Source organism: Thalia democratica, chromosome 8 (assembly GCF_965202585.1).
Source record: "Thalia democratica chromosome 8, ktThaDemo2.hap1.1, whole genome shotgun sequence".
NCBI classification, from domain to species: domain Eukaryota; kingdom Metazoa; phylum Chordata; class Thaliacea; order Salpida; family Salpidae; genus Thalia; species Thalia democratica.
In genome coordinates, this window is record NC_139172.1 from 56,414,555 (window position 1) to 56,434,489 (window position 19,935).

At 26.8% G+C, this 19,935-nt stretch overlaps 1 protein-coding gene across 1 annotated transcript; it reads left to right on the forward strand.

Annotated features, from left to right (window-relative positions):
* Positions 1–659: 659 nt before the first annotated feature.
* On the forward strand, positions 660–9,216 carry LOC145843328 (prolyl endopeptidase FAP-like). Its single transcript, XM_082950789.1, has 19 exons — positions 660–753; positions 913–1,026; positions 1,455–1,639; positions 1,845–1,982; positions 2,092–2,218; positions 2,492–2,597; positions 2,796–2,927; positions 3,101–3,254; positions 3,406–3,456; positions 3,568–3,776; positions 4,037–4,221; positions 4,533–4,694; positions 5,009–5,078; positions 5,422–5,546; positions 6,341–6,471; positions 6,924–7,035; positions 7,389–7,447; positions 7,706–7,864; positions 9,055–9,216. The coding sequence occupies exons 1-19, from the start codon at positions 660–662 to the stop codon at positions 9,214–9,216; spliced, it is 2,475 nt and encodes an 824-aa protein (XP_082806915.1).
* Positions 9,217–19,935: the final 10,719 nt, after the last annotated feature.

Genomic DNA, 19,935 nt, shown 5'->3' on the forward strand with positions numbered 1-19,935 from the left:
TTAAGCTTAAAAAACCTTATTTACAGCTAAAAAACATACAAAGTTGTAATATAATGCTAAAAACATAAACTTTAATATACATGTAAAAAATAATAAGTTTAATAAATGTTAGCACTTACTTATAATTTTTGTTTAAACATTCTGTATTAACTGTAAAACTTCGACAAAGTAATAAGTTTTTAATCACAGCAATTTAGAAAAGCAAAAAAGTAAAACTATATCAAACTAAGTTTAGTCCTTAGTTTGCATTTAAGTTATCGATAAGCTGTTTTAAGAAAAACAACATATTAAACTACTTAGTTATTGATAAGTTTGTATAGTAAAAACTAATAGAAAAAATTATATATGAGTTTCTAATTGTATAACTAAGGTCTAAATTTTTAACATCTTATGGTTTAAATAGAAAAATGAAAGTTGTAAAATATACTGTATACAAATATAAAGCATGCTCTTACTTAAAGTACATCAACTTTATATACCTTATACATATCAACCTTGTGTAAAGTCATATACAAGAAGCATGCTTTTTGTTTTGTTTACATCGCATAATAAATTGTTAAGATTAGGGTATAGCAACAAAACTTGTTTTGTTAGAAACAAAATTAAAACATATAAAAGATAATATTAACTAACAATATTAATCAACAGATATATTTATAATGGGTGGTAAAACGAAGCCCATAGTAGCAGCAGTTTTGTCTGTATGTGTCGTTGTAGCTGTAGTTGTACCTTGTGTGGTGCTACTGCCTAAAGGTTAGATATAAATATATTAATTAAATAAATAAGTTGTTTTTGTACCTTGTTTCTAATGCAACAAATTTCTTTTTTTTATACAAAAACTTTGTTATTAATCGTTAAAAAATAGGTTAGTTAAAAAAATAATATTTATTAGTACTTATTATTTTTCTACAGATAGCGCAGGAGACGACCCTGTAGATCCCTCAACTTTACCAAAATTTGATTATGAAGACCTTTTTTCCAGCAAATACAGTTACGACTATTTGTATCCTAACTGGGATGATTCTAGTTAGTTTCATTTGCTTGAAATTGTTTTGGGGTGACATTTGAACCTGTTTAGAACTATAAACAAATTACTTTTATTAACCTACAATTTCGTTGTTTTATAAAAAACTTTACAAAAACCTCTACAAAACTTTAATGTAACTCATATTTTTACTTCAATAGTTTTCGTTCGACTACTTAATCTACAAATAAAATAGTACGATATAAACTGCCTGATAAAATTGGCTCCAAAAACGCGTTAAATTTACAAAATTAAAACAATGAGAAAAACTACGGTTTAACTAAAAGAAGGATTAACTTAGTTTTTGTAAAAATACATCTTTGCTTGACAAACAAAACAGTTAAATTTATTTTTTTACCATATGCAAAATGTCATACTACAAAAATTTTGACTTTCAAGTAACCTTATAACAATTGTGACGTCATTACAGCCGCTTCGACAACTGATTACGTCACAATGCAGGACAACTACGATATTGTAAACATTGATCTCGGAGCTCCAAACGACCCTCCAACTCTGCTCTTCCCGGGAAGTTTGTACCAAGATAACAGTTATCAGGGATACTCGCTTTCTGCAACAACTGACTACGTTGTTTACTGGAAAAATTACCAGAAAGTTTGTTGTTTTGTAAAAAAGAAAAGTGACGTTAACAGTATTTTATAAAGGCTAATTATTATTACAAATAAGTTCAACTGATTTTCATAATTTCCTTAAACTAGTTTGGATGTAAAACATATACCCAACTTAAGTTCGGTTCAAGAAAAGAAAAATCAAAAACTTAATTTTTATACCAAAAATCAAGGTTCATATTAATTTTAAGGTTTGGAGACACTCCTACTTGGCAGACTTTTACGTTTATGCAAAAGGTAGCAGTGTAGAATTGGGTGCAACTCTTGCAGGATTCCCTCGAGATGGTAAAATTCATTACGTTGAATGGTCACCAGTTGGAAACAAATTGGTCAGTTATTGTTAGGTTGCTATCTTGTTTTAAGGCTTTGTTGTTAATATTATGCATCATAGTGCGTTTTTACATATCTTACTTTTAAAACATGTACTCATGTAAACAGGCGATAGTCTACGGGTGGGATCTATGGTACATTGATTTCGATGCAGCTTCCCCAGCTTTAATCAGAATAACAGCTGATGGAGAAGAAAATAAGGTTTACAATGGGATACCTGATTGGGTGTATGAAGGTAAAATTAATATTTGTTACAGTTTGTACAAAAAAAGCTAATTTCATAATAAGATCTTTAGTTAAGTAAACGAAATTAATTTTTACTTTAGAAGAATTTTTATATTTAAAAATTTAAAAAACAGATTATTTAAAATAGTATTAAGTTTATAATAAGTTAAGTTAAGTTTTACATACTTCTAAAAACTAAAAAGTACAACTAAATTTTTTTGTGTGTAAACTTATCAAAAATTGTATTTTTAACTGAAATTAATTTTTCTACAAATATTTAAAGAGGAATCAATCGGAACAAACAATGTACTCTTTTGGAGTCCAGGAGCCACAAGACTTGCTTATTTGAAAACGATTGAAACTAATACTCAAATCATTGAATACAGCATGTTAGTAACATCATTATTTGTTTCTAGTTTTACTATAATTATTTGAAAACTTATACATTGCTTAAAATATTTAAGTCGTTTTTAGAAATCTTGTATCATTTGTACACTAAAATTACTTTAGTTAAAACTAAAATGTTGTTAGTAAAGTACTAACAAAGAACAATTTAACAAAAATTTTATTATACTAATATTACACAGGTATGACCAACCACAATATCCAAGAACAGTAAAAATTGCCTACCCAAAAGCTGGAAGTCCAATTGGAGAACCTGAACTTTATGTTTACGACCTTGGATTAGATGCTAGCCTTAGATTAGATGCTCCAGCAGAGTTAGTCGATACATATATATACTAGCAATCATAGTATTTTGTAAGTTTACAGTATCAAACACGTTAAACTTTAAAATTATATTTTTATCTAAATTTTACCTTAGGCTTTTGAAACTCGTCTAAGTTTGTAACTATAAAAATTGTAATTCAAATAAAGTTGATATGTTTTAAAGGTTTCAAAACGCCGCTGAAGGATTTTATTTCCACCGTTTTGTATGGAATAGCGAGGACATTGCGCTACCAACTTGGACAAACCGTGTCCAGGACAAATCAATTGCCAAGTGGTGCATTTATGACGCAGCTACAACGACTATGCCTTGTACTTTGGTTAGTATAAACTGTTTCAATATTTGTTCATCGATGCAATAAAGAAAGGATTTTAGACATAGGTATACAAGACTAACTATTCTGTTTGAAATAAAAATTACTGGAACAAAACTTCTTTATGATCTTTAAAACGAAAAAACTACCATTTTAGACTGGAGATAACAACATAGAAGATTTAACTGGAGACTGTTGGGTTGGAAGTGTTAGTTTAAAACTGTTGATCAAATACTTTTAAAGTAAAGTTTTATATCAGTGCTATTGTTCTTCAAAACGTTTATGAAATATATTAATTACGAAATATTGAACAAAACAGTTCAACCCGTTCGATGTGAAGCCGAAAGGAAATGCTGGTGATTACTTCACAATTTACGCGAGACCTAATGATGATGACGCAAGCGACGGATACTGGCAAATCATGTTCCTCAACCCAGGTAATATGGACGACGACCCTAAACCGTGGGTTACCAAAACCAACTACGACATCGTTGAATTGATTCACTATGATGATGAAAACGACTTTTTGTTAGTTTGAAATTAAAGATAAATTTCGACATTTTGACCAAGTTTTAAAATTCTATTTTAGTTCGCAAACTTATAGGCTTATCTTAGCTTTAATGAGCTTAAAACAGTTTAATATTTTACTGTGTACATTGTAATATTTCGTTTAAAAATAAATGTTCAAGCTTTTTTTTGCTTTAGCGCATTCTACGTTGTGAAATTAATTTCCTACAGTCGTTTGTATTTATCAAGTTGCACAACTTAAATGATCGTTTTCAACTAAGGTACTTTTTGGCGGTCTACCCAACGAACAAGGACCGTCACGTGATGAGAGTGAAGTCAACGGACCGTAACGTTGTAAAACCTGAATTGATGACAGGAGGACTGATGGACAAGTACGAAGATAGGTGCAGGTGGATAGCACCAAGTTTTAATCCAACCAATGACCACGTTGTTATCAACTGCAGAGGTCAGTTTTTACTAAATATAAAACTTTTATGCGTTTAAAATATTCGAAATTTAAAAGTTGAAATTCTTTTTTACAGTAATTTAAATCTACTAATTCGATTCTTTACGATTAGATAAATTAAAACATAATCATCACTAACTAAAAATAAGTTGTCTTTGATTTTATTTAATCCCATATATTATTAAATTTTAGCTTCGAAAATTTTTAGTTAAAAAAGCACCACTTACAACTATAGCTTTTTTTTTGAAATATAGATTTTTTTTACTTAAAGTACAAGTAAAATTTTTCATTTCATATATAATTTTATAAAGGGCCCATGGTACCATTGACTGTAAGAATTCCAATTGATCCTAACACCGGAGACTGGGGTGACGATGTTGTTTTGAAGAGCAACGACGATCTTTCCAACAGCATAAAGCAAGTTCAATGGCCGGTAAGGGAGTACAACAGCTTCAAATCTAAAACTGGATACAGTTAGTTTCATTTGTTGTATTGTTTCTGTGTGCTAGCAATTGCTTTTAATTGTATTGCAAAACGCTTTTTAAAATTATAAAACCTCTTTATTTTAAATTTTAAAAGTATTAATGATAAAAACTACCTTATGTAAATATTTCTCGAAAAAGTGTACAACTGGTATAAGAAAACGCAATAAAAATTTTAAATCAAACATTTGCACTGACTTAATTTTTATTTTTGTATATTTAAGTTTAATCAAACTTATATTATACTGCACAGGAAAAATTGTAAACTTTTTAAAAATACTTTACACATCTTATATTAATTTCAGCATATAACTACGAATTATGGAAACCAGCTACTTTTGATCCTAACAAGAAATATCCTCTTGTAGTTGAAGTGTTAGTTTTAGTTGATAGTATAATTTAAAGATACTAAAATACTGTTTCTTGTGTTTCAACTAAAAGTCTTAAAAAAATAAACTAAAGGCACGCTTTTTTGTAGACTGATTTAGAAAATTAAAACACTTGATAAATTATTTAGTGAATGTCACTAAGTTTTCATAAAATTTAAATTTAAAAACTTAGTGCTTTTACTTTAAACTTATAACCTTTGGATTTTACACTTACATAAGAGAAAGAGTAATTGGTCTTTCAGTTTTAGTATTTTTTATTCTTAAACAAACAAAACTGCAAAAATAAAAGTTGCATTTTTAATAAAAATAATAACTTTTTAATACCGCAGATACGCTGGACCAGAGTTCCAAAAGATCCAAAGTACATGGACCAAGGCGTTCGCACAAACTTACATGGTTTCTGAGAGAGAAGTTATTGTTGCCTCTGTAGATGGAAGAGGGTCAGCTTATCAAGGTTTAATTTACTATTATTTAATTAAATTTATTTTTTGTTATCGTTGCTATAAATTAAAACTTTAAAATGTTTTACAACCAGTTAAAAAGACTAAAATAGTATATATAAAATACCATAATACATCATCATTTACGTTTTGGGTGTACCACTCGATGACCGAGAGGTTTTTTGTGCACCCAGGTCCTTGGACCAAATGTTTTTTGACCTTTTACGTTTTTGTTCAATAAACTTACTACTATTGTTCAGTAACACTTGAAAAATATTAGAAGGTTTTTTTTTGTAAGATATAGGTTAAACAAATCTCGCTTATTTAATTGCGTTAGTGTAGTAAGTTATGTAGATAATATACGTTATAATAATTAAATCGCTGTTTTTTACGAATATAATTAATCAACTAACTTACATTTAGTTTTGTTTTTAAGTGTCATAAGTTTACTAGCAAAATATTTATTTTGTAAATATTTATTCAGTATCCGCCCATTGTAATGCGTGACATATTAATAAATAAACTTTTGCATTGAACTTTTGGAAAAAATAAAAGTTACTATTATATGCTCTTAAATGTTTTTCACTATTTTAATTTTTCAAAATTTTGAGATAAAGTTAAGCATTGCTAAATTTCAAAGTCTTTACAAAAAAAAAAGATGGACTTGTAATATATACTGCAAGTATAGCATATGTTAACAAAACTGGACTGTGTTTATTTTAAAAGCTTTAAAACTTTTTTAAGCATCGAATAATACGTAAAATGTTAAAAATTTCTTATCACAATCTAATAAAAAAATATATTTCAGGATACAAATTTATGAGGGAAGTTTACAAGCAATTGGGTATCTTTGAGCCTCAAGATCAAACTGAATTTGCGAACTACATGGCAAATAACAACAATTGGATTGATAAAGATAACATTGCTATCTGGGGATGGGTTAGTCTTAATACTATTTTGAAAATTTTTATGTGTAACTGAATTAAACTAAACCAATAAATTGCTTTGATTTTGAACCAAAATTTGAAAATATTGTTTTATAACCGAACTTTGAATATATTAATTTTATAAAAACAAGTATCAAAATTAAAAACCAAGAGTTTTGAAAATACATGAGGAGTTAAGTGTTAAGTAGAATAAACCTCAAATTTCTATGAAAGTATAAACTTAAGTTTAAAATATATTAAATGATACTGGTAGCAAAAACTCTCTTTCTTAAAATAAAAATTTTAGATAAAACTAGAGTTCATAAAAAGAAGGCTAAGTTATGTTATAAAAAATCTTTAAGCAGTTTTTTTAACTGATGAAAAAATAGAAGTTTTGTATATCTACTAAAATATTAAGCATAAGTACAGAAATCAAAGTATAAATTATTATCGTAATTAATACAGTCTTACGGAGGATACACAACCTCCCACACATTAGGTTACGATGGTAACCAAGCCAACCCAATTTTCAAATGCGGAGTTGCAGTTGCCCCTCTTGCCTCATGGAGGTTCTACGGTTAGTTTTGTACAAGCTTAATACTTTTTAAAGCTTTTTTGTCTTCTATACTCAAAGTTAATATGTATTCAGTCTTAGTCTTTCAAATAGTTTTGTCTGTTTGTTAAGTTGCAACTTACATTTATTTTTATTATAGCTTATTTAAGAACTTCCGGAAGCTTGTTATTTTGTGACGTCATAAATGACTGAATGCTCGACGATAATGCTTTCGTAAATAGAACATTACAAGCAACTTTTTATATCAACTATATTTTAGATACACATACATACTTAACTATAATTAACTAATTTTAAAATGTTTATAAGCTTTACTGTTTTGTAAAACACGTTTGGATTAAAACTTGTATTTATAGATGCAATGTACGCTGAAAGATATTTGAGAATGCCAGATGAAAACCCATCAGGATACGATGTAAGTTTTCATTTATTATAAACATTCAAATTAAAAATCATCGACGAGTTTTACTAGTTTTAATAACATGCTCAAAAAATAAATTCATTTTGTTTGAATTTCATAACAATAATTTCCGTAAAACCACGTGTTAAGTTTTGTATGAGAACATATCAAAAAAGGTTGAAACTTTGAAGGATTTCTGATAAAGAACCTAAAACTATATAGAAGTAACTCATATATCACTTAAAATTATTACAATGAAAATAACTTTAACAGGGAGCAGAGATATTCAAGCAAACAAACTTGGACGGACTCAAGACACAAAATGCGTGGTACACCCTGATCCATGGTACTTCCGATGACAATGTCCACTTCCAAAATGCTGCTGTTATGGAGAAGGCTCTCGTTGAAGCTGATGTTGAATTCGATGACTTCGTTAGTTCTATAACAAAATATTTGTATAAAATATTATTGAGAATTTATTGCGTTACTTTATTACAAGTTTATAGATATAAAAAAAAAGTTTCAAAACTAAAAACATTATTTTTGCATCACGAACAAGTTTTAAAACTTTGTTTGAGTTTTTGATGTATCAAAACTTTGGTTTAGTTATAAGTGCTTGAAACTCAAGAGTGGCATCAAGAGCTATAAAGCCTCAATTCGATGAATAATTTTATGAATTTAATTGTCAATTGGTTTTAATTACTTCTTAATCATAAAAAGAAATTTGTAATAAGATTATATATTTCTTACTAACCATCTTTAATTATTGAAAAAGTGAATGATTATATTAGTCTTTAAGTTTTAATTTGGCTTAATTTAAAAAAAAAAGAATTAGTTACAACTGTTTTAAAAAAGCATAAATGTAAAATAAAACTTGCTTTTAAGTGCTTGATTGATAATTGTACAAACTTGGTCAAAAAGTAAACATTTGTGTTTCACCACAACAGGTAAAATGTTATGCAAACAATAAACAAATATATCGAAAGCGCTACCTTTGTGTTACTGGCACAAAGTTTATTATTAACTTTAAAGTGGTGCCATTGAACCCTTACATTGTGCGTTGTACTAACTGATAAGAATTTACAAGTTAGACAATGCTGTTTGATGAGCTTTTAAAACTTTTTGTTTGTTTAAATGACATTTATTGCTTCATGAATTGTCACGAGTTGCTATTTATTTCTGTGATGTGGTGTAAGTTTCATTTTTTCACAAAACAAACATCTGTAACTATTTAAAAACAAATATTTTTGTTTTCAAAAAGCGTTTTTCTATTGCTGCAAAGTGAATGTACACTTTTTACAAACAATTTAGACAAATTAGCAACTAATAGTCTCAAAAGCGTTTTGATATTATTTACACATTATGTTAGTACTTAAATATTAAATCTACAAACTTAAACAGTATACACTTATTTTACCCTTTTTTGCAAGCTTCAACATTTTGAAAAAATATGTTTAAATATTTAAAATTCATGAAAAACGATACTAAGCTAATGATATGGTTTCTCAATATATACTTTTAGGGCAATACCATATTAAAAATTAACAACCAAACACTGATCAAAAATAGATACATTAAAAAAAAGTATGTTTTACATTACTAAATATAAGCATATTTAACAGTTTTACGCTGATCAAGCCCATTCAATCAACATTGGCAACGCAAAGAGACATGTTTACAGGCAAATTGACCACAGACTGTCATCATGTCTCGGTAGGCTGAACAGTTACTACCCTGAGTCTTACTTGGAGGTGGAAAAAACAAAATCCAGCGATAGATCTTAGAAATAACCGAGAATGTGGAATGAGAGGGTGATTTCCGATTGGAGAAATTTAAATTGTCCTTTTAAACGCTTTATAGTTTATTTTTTCTGTATTAATAGAACTTTTTATATTAGAGATATTTCTTTAAAAGTTGATTAAGGATTCGCAAAACTTTATTATAAATTTTGAAATCTTTTAAATATGAATTTTATATGGCCTTTGTTTAAACTTTTCTGTAAACTTGTTATTCTTGAAACGACCGAATTACATTTACTTTTTATTTTATTTTACTCTACTTAACGCCATTCCAAGTTTTTGTTAGTTGCAGTTTTTAATAACTTAGACATTTAAATTTTATTAAAATACTTTTATTTTGTAGTAATTTCCATGACAGAAATACAAGTATAATCTGAAATGTAATACTATTTTTAGGTTTAATTTGAATGTATATTTAATATAATTGATTTGTAGTGGTTTCATAATAATTATTATTATTTTACTAAAATTTTTTAATTTGCATATAAAATCATAAAATAAGGAAATATCAAAAGCCCAAAAATTTTATTACAAATTTTTAACTAACAAAAAGTATAAAAGTAACATAAGCAACAAAAATACTCGTGTATATCATCGTTATCATAGATTTAAAATAGTTGTGCTTAGTAAACCACTAAAAAATAAACTGTGTGCACTTAAGTAGTTTAGTAAATAAAAATTTAAGAACTTTAAATAAGCTTAACTTGTATTACGAAATAAATTGAAACTTTTTGAGTGCTTACAAGGTAGCTTTTAAGAAAGATGTGTAAAGTATTTCGAAAACTTAATGATTACAATTTTTTTGTACAAAGTTACAGATTTCTAGTGACCTACCGAATTCTAGTATTCAAATCAGGCCAAATAATGTCTTTTTGGTTTCGGGTCGGGCCGAACTCTAGTTTCAAAATGAGGCTCGGATCACTAATTTTAAACGATGATATGAATTCGGATCCGTCCGGATTCATGGGTCCCCTAGATCGTTTTAAGCCTGTTAAATTATGTGTACTTGATTATCTATTAAATAAAATACAAAATTCTTAGTAAAAGTATTGAAGTTAAATTAGATTAAGACGTAAAAAATACAGGGTTATAAAAAAGCAAGCAGTTTAAAGTTTGAAACGAACATAAGTTAATATATGTCAATAAAGCTATCTTTTTATTTGTGGCTAGTTGTGTGTTTAACTTCGGTTTTCCTTTTTCGATTAGCATTGATTCTAAGCTATAAAGCTTACCTAGAGCACACTTCTAGAAGTTTAAAGTTATTCTCAATGTTTGAGTTTTAAAACGGTACACGTTAATGCAAATGATCAAAAATAGCACTAAAAACAGCAACTCTTCAAAATATTTTGCCCGATATCTTTACCACTAGTAGATACTCTGATCTAAAGATTATTAATTATTTTTTTATAACATATCAGTCTAATATTTCTGACTATTAGTGTTCCAACAGTTTTTGTAATAATGCTGGTGTTATTTATACATATTGTGTTTTTCAAAAGTATTTATAACTTATTTTTAAAATCTTAACGAACTCTTCCCTAAGTAGATAGTTGTAAAATAAGAAAATTAGTAGATTTCAGAATTTTCACCAGTATTGTTTTTTTACTATATAAAAACTAAAGTGTTGGTATTATGGTTTTCAAGAAATTTCTGTATTTCAGTTCATATATTGGTTTTTTAAAGTATTTCGAAATCAACAAATTTTGTACTAAAGTATTGCTCTATATATATAACAATCCAATAGGCTTATATGTGTGTATTGCTAAAGCAGCTAGAGGAAGATTGCAGTACCTTTTTCATTTTAACTTTTTAGTGAGTAAGTGTCACATTTCTTTTCGTTTTTTTCATATTGAGTTTTTTATTTTATTTAAAGTATGCTTACAAGTAACATAACGTTACGTACAATTTGATGCAAAAAAAACAACAACATCAAAAACTAGTTTGCATATATCAAAACCAGACTTTTTTTTCTAAATTTAACTATTTTATTTTAAAAACTTAATCTTTAAACTAACTCACCTTAATCAAACATATAATAAATAAAATAAAAAAGTTTTGATAACTAAAACTTGATAATTTTAAATTTACATCTTGTTATTATTAGTCTTGTTTCGATATATGTGTAAATTAGATGCAAATTTTTGAATACATCAAAAAATCTAGCCTAAGTGATCAATAAATTGACAATAATAAATGTGTTGATTAGAAAACCGAAGAATTAAGAGCCTTAAACTGGAAAAAAGTTACTGTTAATCAAGCTGGAATCATAAAATAAATATGTTGGATCCTAGTTTCGGATTCATACCAGATAATGCCTTTTTGGATTTGGTCGGTTCTTAATTTCAAAACAAGATTCGGATCCAAATCCGGCCGGACCTTAATTTGGAGAACGTTCGATTCAGAAGCTTTAGGATTCGGTAGATCACTAAATTTCACTCTAAACTAGATCACTTCAAATTAGCTAGGACTTGAAAAGTAATATTTTCAAACTTGTTTTTTTTTAAGACAGGTAACATTATTGTTCCCACACATAATTAGTTTCTAGTTTTAAAAACAATTAATCAAAGAGACTACAGATACTTTTTCACTTCAAGTAGTTTATATAAACTTCATACCAATGTTTTAAAATTTAAGTCTATTCAATTTTAGCCACATACCTAAACTTCTAAAATAAAAAACTATAGATATATTAAAATACTGTTTTGATTTTCCGACGGGTATTTTGCGTTCAAAGTTATAAGTTTTAATATAATATAACTACTTGTACTTAATTTTGTATAAGACTCTACATTACTTTAATAAAAATATTAAAACATACAGTTATTGAAAATTAAAATTATTAGTCAACCTTTTTAAAGTTTTTAATTTGTTTTGTAAAAAGTTTTTTTTTAGAGTAGATCTAATATAAGTATAGTATTTGGGCTTCCTTTTTTGTTTATAGACAAATTTTAACCATTTTAAAAACTTTAGGGTTAAATTAGAAACTAACAAAAGAAACTTTATTGCCTAAGTATATTAAACTTTTTTATAATAATTTTTTATACTATCCAAGAATTTTGTTTAGCGTCGGTGTACTATGTAATACTATTAAGTCTCTTTATAAACAACTTTATCTCATTGATATATTTTTCAAACTTATTTTAGTTAAAAAAAAAATTATAATTGCACTAACAACATGTGTTTGCTGTAAAACTAATAAAAATAAATTTCATAAAAATAAGTCAAGTAGGTGGTTTTTAATTCAAGCTCACTAAGATGATTTTAAAAGATTCCAGGTTGATATAGATCAGGGTTTCCCAAACTTTATTTCAAAAGGCCCCTTTTAGAGAAAAAAGCTATGGCCCCCTCAAACTAGATTTATCAAAAAACTACCTAAGACCTTTTTTTGATCATTATCATTAACTCCAGAATATTTAGTGTAATTTTCAAATTATTGCCTTGTGGCTGCCCCTTTTACGGCTTGTGGCTCCCTAAATTTCATAAATTTTTCCCATAATATGAAGTATAAGTTTCAAAACTACTATTAAAAACGCCTGAAACCTTTTATTTTTCTTTACTCTTCATCATCAACTCAAGTTTATCTAGTGCAAGTTTCAAATTATGACCTAATGCCCCCCCCCCTTTGCTGCTCACTTAGCCCACTTTGGGAGACCCTGCTATAGACTTTTTTATACTGTAGATAACTAGTGTTTCAAAGTTTAATGGAAATTAATACGTTTTTATTTTTAATTGTAAAAAATCATACACAAACGAAGTTTAGTGAAGGCTGTGCGATAACATAAATGAATAAGTTTTAGTAAACGATTAAATAATTTTAAGTGTATTGCAAAACTACAGTTTTACATTGATAACACTACTAGTGATTATTAGTTACAATAAACTTAATAAACTGTAGTTCTGAAACAAACTTAAAAATCTAATAAATTAATTACCTCAAGCTTTTTAAGTTTTGGTTTGAGCAAAGTTTATTAGCTTTATTGAAGTGATTTTGAATATAAGTTATGACAAGATATCAACAGGAAAGAATTAAAATTTAATAGATATGATTGTTATCGTAAATTGTTTTAAAAGCAAGCTGGTTATTGGAATTCTGATAAAAAATTGTCCTGTCCTAGTGGATGTCCAAATGGGCGTATTCCAGGTTGTTCTAGCAGCGTTTCTAACAGGTTTTCGTTTTTGAATTTTGTTACAAAGCGTAAAACATAAACTTTATAAAAAAATAAGCAGCTTTGCCAAAATTTTTGCCTTATCATCAAATGATCTGAAGCAACTTCTGTAAGTTAAAGAAAGTTGATATTTTATGTTCAGAGAGACTTGTTACATTTTGTAAGTAACTCAAGTTCCTAATTACTTCAAGGTGAGATCTCCATACATTTCATGCCCATGGTGTAGCTATAATCTTAGTAAAGGTTATTAGATGCAGCATTTTTTAAAACACATCAGTTTTGGGACAAGGTCGCTTCATCTAATCGTAGATTGGTATCATTGGTATAAACGTTCAGTATTTTGGCGTGATGTTGATAGAATACCCACGACCCAGAAGTTATTTAGCAGTACTTGTGAGATTGGCTGCTTTTGAATGCTAAGTTTAATAGAAAATTTTAAACATTAATTATAATTACAAAAAGAAGATAAGATAAATTTTTTAACTTTCTTTTTGCAAGTAATTTTCATATACAAATTGAAATGTAAAAAAATGTTACTTTATAAGACAATGCTAAAAATTTTTTTTTAAACAATCTAAGAGTTTTTTATACTAAAACTTAGTTTACCTTAGGTTTGTTTGCTGCAAGAAAACTTTTTAAGGTAAAACTGTGCCTGCAAGTCTTTTTATTTTTACATCAGTAGGGAAAGTATTAAGTTGTCTCAAAAGTTTATTAAACATTTTTATAGAAATATTAAGATATAAATTGATTCTACTTGTCCAATAATTAAACTTGCAGAGTTTTTTATAAATTTGACAATGGCTCTACTTAAACAAAACTATTTAAAAAGCAAAACTTCTTACATATAAGATTATACTTTTGAGTTGATTTAATAATAAAGTACAGGCAAACTGACATTATGATAATTTCGGAGAGGTTTATAAACAGCATTTCAGTGGAAAATGCATTATGACGTATGATTAAAAAATTATAATATTATTTTCAATATTTGCTTAAGCTAATCACAAACATTTGTTAAGTGGATTCTGTTCAAAGTGTTTGAAATTTTCTTGTTCTTTAATATTTTTATGAATTGTGTTTAGTTATGAGTAGAATTGTACGACCTGTTCTACCAGAAACCTATTCAGATTTTCGTTTAATTCCACATGGAAATATCAAGTAAGTTATTTCAAATAATAACTAGTATTTAATAAAATTTAAATGGTGATTTAAGATTTTTGTATCATACAAATAACAAGATTTAAAAGTTATTTTATATAAAGTACTAAATTATAACAGCTTTAGTTATAGACAAAGTTTTATGAAGTATGTTGTATAGTACTTTTAATTTTGAAGTTAGGCTAGTTCTTTCTATAAAATAAAAAGTATACTCTTCAAAAATCTTAGAACAAAACTGATTTATTTCATAACTAACTATGCAAATTTTTAGTCTCAAGTTCGTTGAAGCAGTTACACTGTTGAAAAATTTAACTAAACATGTTGTTGAAGGTAAAAGTCCAAATACTAACAAAGTTTACCTTGGTGAGTTATACTGTTAAAAATACATAACATTGAATAAATAATCATTTAAATGTTTATCAGCTATTTTCATGGTTGCCACACACTCAGGGAACTCAGGGAATTTTGATTCTTATTTTAACTCAGGGAAACTCAGAGCAATTTTGGTTTTTTATAAAAATTTCAGGGAAATTTTAAGATTATTTAGAAAATCTCAGGGAAAATTTTTTCTATATCTAGAATGAGATTTAGTTAATCCAGTTTCAATATTTTGTTCAAAAAATTTTATTTTATTTGTTTTTAAGTGCTTATTTAGAAATTTTTTAGCCTTGCGGCAAGTTCTTCAATATTCTTAGAATTAACATTGTAATTTTTTAATAAATGATAAAAATTTTAAGTATTTGAAAAAAACTTAGGGAAACTCAGGGAAGTTTAAGATTACTCAGGTAAATTTCTGGTCACTCAGGGAAGATTTTTTGACTCAAAGAGTGGTAACCCTTTATTTATATACAATATTCTTAGATACAACGAATAAAGTTAATGCATACAAATTAGGAAGGAACAACAAATTTGTTTTTGCTTTTATAATTTTTGTGTAGAAAAAGTTTAACTACATTTTAATATTAATAAATTTTTCTAACAATCTTATATAAGTTAAAGGATAACTGTTATAATTTTGTGCTTTTTAACAAAAAAGCATCTATTTATTCCACTGATTCAAACTTAAGCCTTTGTTTTTAATATTTAGATAGGTATAGTTCTACTTACGCTTTCTTTACTTTAAAGATGTTAGTTGCTTCATTGTGTTTTAAATTTACATAGCTTTGAATTGTTACGTTTAGAAGTATCAAGTTAGTGATTAGGAGACAATATATAAAAGCTAGTTAGACTAAATTTATTGTAATAATAAGTTTAACCCAGAAATTTATGCAACTACCCTTCTTGGCTATTCTTTGTTAAGCTAGCTTGTGTATCTTAAAGTGTTAGCTAATTTCCAACTTAAAATTATTATGGCTTTAATATTAAACATTTCGTTATACTATTTTACTTTTTAAAAAAACTTCTTAAAACAGTATATAATAACTTTTAATTGTATTAAACAGAGGACATTATCTACGCACTTTTAGAGATCGGTGATAGAATACAATGTTCGATAAACATTTTTACCAAAAGTGCCAGAGTGAGTTAGTTTTTGTATGCCTCTTAGTCTTTAACTTTTGAAAACTTTACTATGCTAAAAGAACTTGCAATCTAAAAAAAGTTTATTTTTTGCTCGAATGTTTTATCTTAATTCTAGCTACAGAAATAAATAGTACAAGTAATTGGTTAAGCACATAGAATTATCAATTTTAGTTCAAAAATTCTCAGTTTGATCACAAACCAAAGAGATCAAGCAGTAAATTATATTTATTATTAAAATTGTAACAATTATTTCAGCTTTACTGATATGTTTTTACAGCGTCTTGAGCTTGACGAACTGTTTTTAAATATTCCGATGGAACCAGAGTTTTTTGATCATTTGGACATAAAAAATGATTGGCATGAAACATTAGACAGTTCAGGTATCTTAAAACTATACTAAATATAAATAAAACTAATTTATTGATTTTATTTATGAGTTTAAAGCTTCTTGCTATAAAAATCTAAAAAGTTTATGTATATTAAAGACTAGTTAAAAAAAAATATATTCAAATGTGCACACAAAACTATTTTGTACTTAATTATTTAGTGAAAACTTTGGACACTAAGACAGAGTTGTCTTTTTCAGTGCTTATTGATTTTAGGATTTAAAATGTTAATAAAGAAAACCATATATTACCACAAAACTTTCTTTGTCATGAAAAGTGTTTATACTCGCATATTTGGAAACGCTATGCAGTATATTGATTTATATATGTTGCTTTTAGAATTAACTTTGTGTAATCTCTGTATATGTTCTGAACTAACAAGCAATTTTAAATTAATTACGTTTTTAAAAACTAAAAATAGTTGTAATTTACCTTTCATAACTAACAAATTTATTAACTAATTGACTAGGTCTTTCTTTTAGGTTTTTCAGTTAGTTTATTGTCTTTTTGTAATTGATGTTAAGCTTGAATAATTACAAAGGAAAATATTTTTGTTTATAGAAATGCATCGTGTTCAACATTTGCTACAAGAATCATTGAAAATTAGAAAGATATCACTCAAAAATAGGTTTGTTGTTTTATTTTAGAGCTAATTTTTAGTACTTAATTTTTAGGCTGAAGTTTTTATAGTTTACGTTACTTAAAGCTTGATTATAAGTTTAGTAACATTAGGGTGTAACGTTTATAATAGTTTTTAGGACTAATAAAAAAATTTTTAGAGATGAAATATTAGGACGATTTAAGGAATTTTCTTATCTAGTCATACACTTGAAAGAAATGGCTAATTGTTCCTGTGTAAAGACAAATGAGTATAAAAAAAATGGAGTCTTGGCAAATAAACACAACTACGAAAGAAGTCTTATAGAATTAGAACTCCTAAGAGGTAATATGTTTTTTATTGGAATTCATTAAAGTTAAAGTCTAAAATTTGAGATGAGTTTTCTTAGACATTAATATTGTTTGATTAGTTGAAGTACTTATAATAATAAAAGCAGTAGTTTGACACATCAAAATGATGTAAACTTATCTGTAAAGATTGATAAACATGACAGAAACGTTATCTACTTCAAAGCTTATTTGTATACTTAAAAAGAATACTAAAACTTTTTGCAGATGATGTTTGTGAATGCCTCATCGATTTAGGAGAAGAACTTTGTGCACAGAAATCGAATGTATGTTTTCGTTTATAAATAGAAGTATAAATTTTTATTTTGTACACTCTTATTTAAAATTATATTACAAACTCGGATCTAAACATACTTATTTGAAATTTAATTCAGTTTAAATAAAAAACTTTTAAACCTACTTTAAAATTACTAGCTTAACTTTTTTACATTCGAGTTAACTTTTTTAATCATAAGTAAAGTTTTGAAATAAATTGTTTCAACTGAATTTTGAATGCAAATTCAATTTTTGCAGTTTTATTAAGTTTTACTACTTAATCTTTATTTTAATACCTATTTATTAGTTTAATTACCAGTCGAATGTCATTAACTATTAAATGCTTTCAAATTAAAAAATATATATAATAAGTACTTTTTAGATATGTAAGTTTGTTTATTTGTTAATCTTCATTCCTTTGATATCTATGTTTTACTTTATGGTTAATAAAACTTCAAGTTTAAATAAGTAATCATTTTCCCAATTTTATTGCCGACTGTGCTTTTAATTTTTTAATATGATACTAGAAGTACGTTAGCACATAGTTTTAATTATTAATAAAATATAAATGTTTTCAAATTACAGAATTTTCTGGGGAGATACGAAATCACTTTTGCATTTAGGGATATGAAATATCGAAAAAATCTAGTTTACAAAGCATATGAATCAGTTTGTTAGTGTTTTTTCTTTACCAAGTCACTTGTAATTTAAGACTTTATTATACAGAGAAGATTAAAAAAATACCTGTATTTATCTATCTTTTTTAAAATATATTTGATTAATTCAATTATGTAAATCAAAAATCTTAAAAATTTTAATTGATGTAAGTTCTATCTAAGGTGTATTTAGCTAATTTAGGACTATTTTTTTATTAAAGTTGGTTTAAATAGTAATGATTCATCTAAAGTAAAAATCTTAAAAAAGTATCTCATGATTATGTTAAAAAATATATGCGTTTTTAAAACTAATATTTGTTTTTTTTTTTATTTCAGTGTTAGAGAGCAAAAGACGTCGTTAGTTTTTATAGTTTTTATTTACAGTATTTTATGTAAAATTAATAAAATTTTTTAGTAATGTTTCAAAAGATTCCAAAACTTTTTCCTAACTTAGTCTTAAGTTTTGCATTAAAGAGAAATATTTCTCATCAGTTTTCATTTTTTATCTAAAATAAGAGCATTTAAAGCTGCTATTTATTAGACTTTCGTTATATTGTTATATCAAAAAATGCAGTTCCCTTTAAAACAACAATTAATTTTTTTTTACATAATATAAAAAGCAAAAAAAAATAATAACTCTGAATTTAAGTAGTATTTAAGCTTTAAGAAAAAAGATTTAAGAACATTTTATTTCAACTTAATTTGTTTAAAATTACCATTTTAAAAGCACTTATAGCCTTGATATTTGTTTTATATCTCTCCTTACATTTTTTTTCTTCAGATTCTCGTTCTAGCAGAGATCGTCGCCCAAGCATGGATCACCGGAACGGTAATGAGTACAGGATAAGCAAGAACATTCAAATGAACAGGAGGAGTCGGAAGAGTAGCGTGGAATTTCACAACAAGAACAAAAACACCAGCACTAAAACTCTAGACAGAATGGAGTCGGAAGCAAGACACGATGAGTCTAAAGTTTTGAGAGCTGCTAGATCAATATTAAAGAAAAGAGAAAAAGAAGGTTTGTGTGTATATTATTGTAAATTTCAGCGCAATATAATAAGTTATAAACATACTTTTAAAAGCTACATAAAATTTTAACAAAAAATTGTACAATTAGACGTAAATAACTACTTTTTACTTTTGTTTTTACAAATTACCTTTATTTATGTTTCACTTAGTTATACTAATTAATTGAAATTGGTTTACCTAATACTAGTTTTAGGTATTTTAAGATTGTTAGAAGTACTTATGGGGGGTCAAGACATCTTTTAAGAATAAACAATATTTGTTTATATTTGACTTAAAGTATGAACTATAAATCAGTTTTATAGTATATTAAAGTTCAAACTATCTTTGATATATAGCTGTTTTTGTAAAAAAAAAACTGTGTACTTTGGATCAACCATAAAGCCTATAGCTACATTAACCACATCGACGTAGTGGTTCAAGTTCTACACAACTTGTATAACTACTATCTTTTTGAGTTACACTAATCTGCGCTGCATTGCAGATTCTGCTCTGGTGGTGTTATCAAAGAAATGAGATGGTCCAAATTTAAAAACATAAATTATTAATCAAAATTGTTTTCTGTTTTGT

What these genes read in the sequence shown, in the direction of transcription:
- LOC145843328 (XM_082950789.1), top strand. Translation starts at nt 660, where the DNA reads ATGGGTGGTAAAACGAAGCCCATAGTAGCAGCAGTTTTGTCTGTATGT. An exon ending in CACCAGTTGGAAACAAATTG is followed by an intron (nt 1,983 to 2,091) that starts GTCAGTTATTGT and finishes TCATGTAAACAG; the next exon opens with GCGATAGTCTACGGGTGGGA. An exon ending in AAGAGGGTCAGCTTATCAAG is followed by an intron (nt 5,547 to 6,340) that starts GTTTAATTTACT and finishes AATATATTTCAG; the next exon opens with GATACAAATTTATGAGGGAA.